This window comes from Sipha flava, unplaced genomic scaffold, assembly GCF_003268045.1.
Source record: "Sipha flava isolate LNK unplaced genomic scaffold, YSA_version1 293_pilon_pilon, whole genome shotgun sequence".
NCBI classification, from domain to species: domain Eukaryota; kingdom Metazoa; phylum Arthropoda; class Insecta; order Hemiptera; family Aphididae; genus Sipha; species Sipha flava.
Window position 1 is genome coordinate 1290117 of NW_020272964.1, and position 7265 is coordinate 1297381.

Consider the following 7265-nt stretch of genomic DNA (forward strand, 5'->3'; position numbering starts at 1 on the left):
TTAAAATGTTATGTCATGTTTTTTCATTAATAAGAATTAAATTTCAGGAAATAAGAAATGAAATATAAGAATTAAATTATAAGTAATGGTATTAATGTGGTTAAATTGTAACTGTAGTTACTATAGATTATATAGATCTGAAAAAAAACAGAAGTGCTACATTTGAACTCAAGGGTGCTAAAAACCCTATTGTACCCCCCCCCCTTAGTTGCGCCTATGTGTTAATTTAAATTCTATATCCTTCACTATTGAACTTAAACATTTTCTGTTAGCTTCCTAGTTATTCAGATGGAATGCTGTTACTATAATTTTGGTCAGGTTATGTCATAATTTAAATGTTATTTAGTATTTTTATTATTTATAAACGTGTATATATTGTGTGTTTTCAATTTCATTTAGTTCTGAAAAACTATGCATATATTGTCATCATAAATTAATTTTTCGCACACCATCTGACATGTCATGCAAGCACATGTTAAAAAATATTAGGTATTTGACGTAATTTTTCCTCGAATAACAACCATTAATTGATAAATTATTGATTGTTCATTTTTGATTAAAAATTATAATAAAATTAAGTTAGATAACTAAATTATTTATCTGTGATTTTTCATCATTAGTCAAATCTATAAATATTTTTATATTTATGCAACAATGTTTGTAAAGTATTTCAATTTACAAAGGAACCTTTAAAGTTGTTCCTTACTTAATTCCGATTCACATTAGTAGTCTTGATTTGGTCCAATCACGGTCAAAGATTATGGTGTAAAATTCACGTAATTGGTTATAGACAATCAAATCTTGTCGGTTCTATCATCATCATTAGGCGCAAGGGCGTACCATGGGGAAAGGGGTTCGGGTCCGGACCTCCCATTGAAATTTCTACATATTCAACGATTTAATAGTAAATAGTATAATAATAGTATATAGCGTATTTTAATTTCCCATTATCAGATAAAATAAAAATTTTAGATCCCCCTCATAAAAAATTCCTGGGTACGCTCCTGATCAGGCGTATTGTGAACCTTTTGTGGACGTGTTCGAAACCTATTTCAATGTTGTTTTGTACACGTACTTTCATGAAATATCATTAATTCTTGCTGAAGAAGAAAAATAAAGAGAAAGTAAACCAAGAAGACAGTATTCACTTATTAGTCTAAACTCGTCAAAGATAATATTCAGTGTTCTGTTTCCAATGAATAAACAATGTCGCTAAATTTTATAAATATTTTAGAAATTTCAAGTGAAATACATGAAAATGATGTCAAAAATTGAAATTTATTTAAAAAAAAATGTGTCCACATTTCGTCTACAGAAAATCTATGTGTGTGACTGTCAACTGATGATTCAATAAACTCTTGATCACCATGGTCTAAATCGCGCATCTACTAATCGTGACTGATAGAATTTGTCTATGATCTGACCATGACCAATAGTTGTGTACATTGGATTACGTGCTACCGATGTTGATAGGACCAAACCAAGAACCTTAATGTAAATCGGGCCTCAAACTTAAAGTTTTCTTATTGAATTTTAGATGTGCTGAGTTACTCGTTGATTCATTTACTGTTTTTACTTTATATTTATAAATATAAATATATATATATATATATATATATATATATATATATATATATCGCCTGTATTATTTAAACTATTATAACTTACAATTTGGGCATTAAAGTTATTTTTGAATGTATTAATTCCTTTTTATTTTGTTTAAGAAATATTCATAATTTATTTGTTTGTATGCTTAAATATATTTAATATAACTATATGTGTGTGTCAATATTTTACATCTTATTTAAGATCAAAATCTAATTATTTTCTAAAGTTGCAATTACATTGATATTCCATTAGAATTTTAAATAACACATTTAAAATAAACTACATATTTTTATGTATAATAATTTTTCTATAATATATACAATTCCAACAATAATTAGTTTGAATTAAGATATTTATTCAATTTCTTGTTATAGGTATGAATACTATTATTTTATTCTTTATTTTGTTGTTTGACAATTGTTATTATTTTGTTTGATTAGTATGTAATACAATTTTATTTTGCCATTCAAACTGACGTTATTTATTGTATATCTATTATCAAACTAGCTAACTATTATTAATTATTATTTTAACTATTTTTTATTTGCATTTTATGTAATATATTTTGTATTTATTTAAAGATATAAAATATAATTTTAATAAACAAATAAAGTGAACATTATTTTGTTTTATTTCTTTTTAAAATATACTGTAGGTTTAAACAGGACAGAGTAATTTTTACTTTTGAATTAATAAATATCTGCACCATACTGATAGAGATATACACATTTTTCTAAAGATCAATATGTAACATGGTTACATATTGAGTGATACAGTCAATGCTTTTATGATTTATTACTTAGCTTTCCCAGTGTGGAAGGGTGTTAACACTTTTTGGTAGATGCTCGTAAGTAATAAATATTAAAACATTGGGATGTCATGATCAATACTGGTACTGTGCTGGCAAAGCCATGATGTATGGTAACCCTAAGGTAAACATATCTGAAAAGTCTATGTTCTATCAAAATATAATATTTTTAATTTTTATTTATTTAACAATTACATAAATGCTTTCCAAACTATTTCGACTCACGGGTCTTTTTAAACTAAGATTTTCTTAAAGGCGCTTATCCTCAAGTCATAGCATGACTAATTATAAGGAACATTTGTTTTTAGACCCGATAATAATTAATGGCGGCGCGGCGTACACTTTGGAAATCGCTGAATTACACAATTTTACAATCGCACACGATACTCAGTAGTTAGACACTTAATATAATATCAAAATATATTAAAATACTCATTAACAATTGGGTTTCAAAAATAATTGTTTGAACTGTAAAATAGTACTTCATAATTCTACACGTAGAAATGATCATCCTTTTGTTGTTTTTTTTTTTTATGACAAAATCGATTCTTATATAATTTCAAATAACTTATATTATTTTCACTTCCATTTCAGGATAAAGATTAATAATTTTTATTATCAAGACATTAAGCAATGATCTGAATGTTTGAACACACTACATATTTGGGATTAAAATGGTAGTGTTCATTGGAATTTCAGAATATTCAAATCGGTGTAGTAGTGAAACCTAAGTAATGAGATTACAAATATGTAAGCATTTAAAAATATATTTAAATTTTCAGATATTAATATTCAATTGATAGTATTACTTAATAAATATTATATTGCATGAGATATAATGAAATATCAATTAATGATAACAGTAAATTAAGCAAGTGTCTTTGAATTTTAATAATAAAATTCAATTACAACTTCTTTGATTTTATATTCACCATTACATACTATAGTTACATTTTAATGTTGCTCATTAGTGGTAACACTGTAATCTAACCACATTTTGATTTGTTTTTTATACTTCCACAATTTTGTAGGTTCGGACTCTTTGGATTTGGCTATTTTCGTAATTGTCTTTTATTTTTTCAAAATTCATTGATTTCTCTTAATTATTCAGTGATCAACTACTTTAAGGTAATGTATTAAATTTATCGAAATATCATCTAATCGTAAATTATTCTAGATTTTTCAGATTTTAGTTAAATATAAATTATTTTTCTTAACCTCAATAACACGTTTCATTCCATATTAAATATCAACATTTTGCCAAGTCGCTAAATTCTTATTAATAATATTTTGTTTTGTTGTTCTTTTATTGCACTACAGATGTCGTCGATTACATTGAAGGATGTTGACCAGCACAAATTTGTTGCATCTTTTTCTGCATTCTTGAAAAAGTAAAGAATTCGGTTTTTGTATTGTAGTGTCATTAACGATGATTTAACAAGTAAAACATATTATTTCTTGTTATATTTAGAAGTGGTAAGTTGAAGCCCCCAGAATGGGTTGACTTGGTGAAAAATGGTAAATTCAACGAATTAGCTCCATATGATGAAGATTGGTATTTCACTAGGTGTGCTGCCACTTTAAGACACATATACTTCAGGTCGCCTGTTGGTGTTGGATCTCTTACCAAAATTTTTGGAGGTATGATTACTCATAAAAATCATTAAATAAATTTGTAGATACCTTGGTTTAAAATATAAAATAACTGGAATCTGTGGTAAATGGAATAACCTTTTTTTAGAAATAATTTTATTTTTATTATTATTATCGTTCAATATAATTTCGTTAATTTTATATTCGCTGATCTTATCAATATCTACGATGGGAACTGAATGAACGTAGAAGACAACTTATAACTCAAAATAACCAACATGAAGTCCAGTATTGAAATCCATATTCATTCAATACAGTATTAACGATCTCATTAAATTATTAATTTATATTCATTATAATTAGTAATAACTGTTAATATTTTGTTATATTATTTTTGTGCATTAAATTCTTAAGTACTTGAGTATTTTAAATTAATAAAATAAATTATAAAAAAAGGTTATTAAGTCAAGTGGGGTATGTGAATATTTTTCATAATGTGTTAAGTAGTATGTGGTTAAAAAAAAGTTGGAAATCACTGATGTAGAACATCAACTAATATAATAGGTTGAGTATTATCAGTACTGTAGTTTCATAATCTTAGTCTATACATTTTCAATGGTTAGTATATTATTAGGGAACGGATTTATATGTAATAAAAATACAGAAATATGTACATATGTTTGTAAGTATAATTTATAAAATATGTGCTAAAAACATACAAATATGTAGGAAAAAAATTTAATTAAAAAAAAAATTATAATTATTAAATTATCAAATATTAAATGTTGCCTATTAGATCTGAAAATATTTTTAAAATGGCTAAATGATTGTTTCACATCATCCTACATCGATTGATTAAAACATAATTGAAGCGCATTATATCAGAAGGCAATAATTCCATTTTGGGTATCTGAAACTCATTATGTCATTGATTGATTGAAAATTACTATAGCCTGGAATTTTTTTCTTTAACAGCATGCATTTTCTTTTTTATAACATCTATTGGTCTGCTTACGAGTTTTTACTTTGCAATCGTTAATTTGACAATTAGTATACTTTCATTTAAAGACATATTTTTGTTTCTAAATCTGTAAATGTATGTGCAATAAAACTAAAATTCTCTGAGATGAAAAATAAATTAGTTTTTAATGTTTCATTTTGCATAATATTTTGAGCTTTTCTAATAGCGATAGAAGTTACTAGATCTAAATTTGAAATAATTTCTTGTAATTTTGTACGAAGAAGACGTATGAATGATGAAATTATAAAATATGTTTAAAAATATTTAAAAATTAGTTGAATATGTAAAAATATGTAAAATAAAAATAGCATCATATTAATAGGAATGATTTAAATCATAAATATTTCTTATCGCATATTAAATATCTCTTTTTAATAAAAGTATGTATTTACATATAAATCCGTTCCCTAGTTATTATAAATAATAATAATACAGTATTTTAGTGAAAAATATTATTAAAATTTCAGTGTTAAATTTTTAGTAAATAAAAAAAACTTCTGAAGACTTGGAAAATTTTAACAACATTGGCTTTATAAGTCTGGTCACGCCTATGATTTTTAATTAGAAAGTATGAAAAGAATCATAGTGGACTCAGGCCCTGATTTAGTGACATAGGGGCCCTGTGCACTATTAACTTTGGGGGCTATAGTTTCAGAGGAAGAGCAGTTAACAGATTTTGATAGTGAACCGCTTAACTTTTTGTTTTCTTCTTCACGTTTGTTTTTCAACTTTTTTTTTTTCATATCTAGAAGCATATTTTCTTTTGGATGACATTATAAATAATAAATAACAACAATAAATCACAGACTTAAAAGTCTTAGTTTTTGGTAAGTGGTTTTTATTGTTTATAAACATTATTACCATTGATAATATCATTGAGTATTATTAGTATTATCACTGACCGATAACTCATCGACTGATATAACTATCAATGGCTTATTAGTGATTAGTGTAAACCGTATGAAAACTACGCATGCTGCGGCCTCCTTAAATAGGTTATAGTTACTACTTACTAAATCTTATTAAAAATATCTTTTATTTATGGTAGCAAAGTATAGAATATGAAGGCCGAAGGGGCCCTTCAAATTTGGGGGCCCTGTGCTAGTGCACCGCCTGCACATGCATAAATCAGGGCCTGAGTGGACTCCTTTACAAAATAATAAAATGTATAACTAAAATTGATGAAATTTCAATCAGCAAAAGTTCTAGTCAAAAATATTGATTTTTTTCTTTGTGCTTAAGATTTTTATGGCTTTTTTGCTTAATATTAAAAGTTAAAATAATTTTTGTTAAATAACATTTTAAAATAATTTTTTTAAATTATAAATTAATTATTTATACTTTTTTTTATAAATAAGCTACATTACCTATTTAATATAGCATGTACTATACTGAAATGTTTCTTGAGTCAAGATTTTTGGTCCTGGCACCATTCCTTATTAAAATAATGCATTATGCTCATTTAAATAATGGATTTCTCTAGATAATGAATTTATGTTTGCAAATAAACAAACGTTTCGTACTTGTCCTCAGTTTTGTATCATGATCAGTATTATTAAAATCATTGTTTTCTTTGCATCTACTACATGTTTTATTTATTTTTTACAGCACGCAAACGTAATGGAGTGAGACCATCCCATTTTTGTCGCAGTTCTTCTGGAATTGCCCGTAAAGTTCTTCAATCTTTAGAGCAAATGAAACTCATCGAGAAGGCTGATAATAATAATGGCCGTCGATTGACTTCTCAGGGTAGGCGAGATTTAGACCGAATTGCTGCTCAGGTAAAACAAGCTAAAAAGAAGAAGCAAGCACAGTTGGCTGCAGAATCTGCAGGATTCTCAGTGCTTATTCCAAAAACTGATTAAAAATTAAGTGTATTTATTTTTGTGTAAGATTGGTACATTGTTGAAAGTAATAAATACACTTTTTTTTAAATTAAATTTTACAATTATTTTTTTTAATTATTATCCTACTCCACTCTATTTTAATAATATATAGAATTATAATTTTAGATCCTTATAGATATATGCTTACACTTTTCATGTTTTTGCAATCTCAGAAGAAAGGAAATATACACTGTCTATTCCAAGAAGAAAAAATAAATAAAAATTATTTGGCTAACATTGCAGTGTCATTTTAATTAAATTTTTTTATTATTCACATTTATATACAATGTACCATACCTATCATACATTTTTTAGAAAAAAAATAAATTAACTAAGAAGGTGACATTAA

The 7265-nt window shown here is 25.9% G+C and overlaps 1 protein-coding gene across 1 annotated transcript; it reads left to right on the top strand.

Annotated features, from left to right (window-relative positions):
- The first annotated feature begins 3425 nt into the window (after positions 1-3425).
- Positions 3426-6955, top strand: LOC112685821 (40S ribosomal protein S19-like). Its single transcript, XM_025557842.1, has 4 exons — positions 3426-3544; positions 3737-3807; positions 3888-4057; positions 6639-6955. The coding sequence occupies exons 2-4, from the start codon at positions 3737-3739 to the stop codon at positions 6893-6895; spliced, it is 498 nt and encodes a 165-aa protein (XP_025413627.1). The 5' UTR covers positions 3426-3544; the 3' UTR covers positions 6896-6955.
- Positions 6956-7265: the final 310 nt, after the last annotated feature.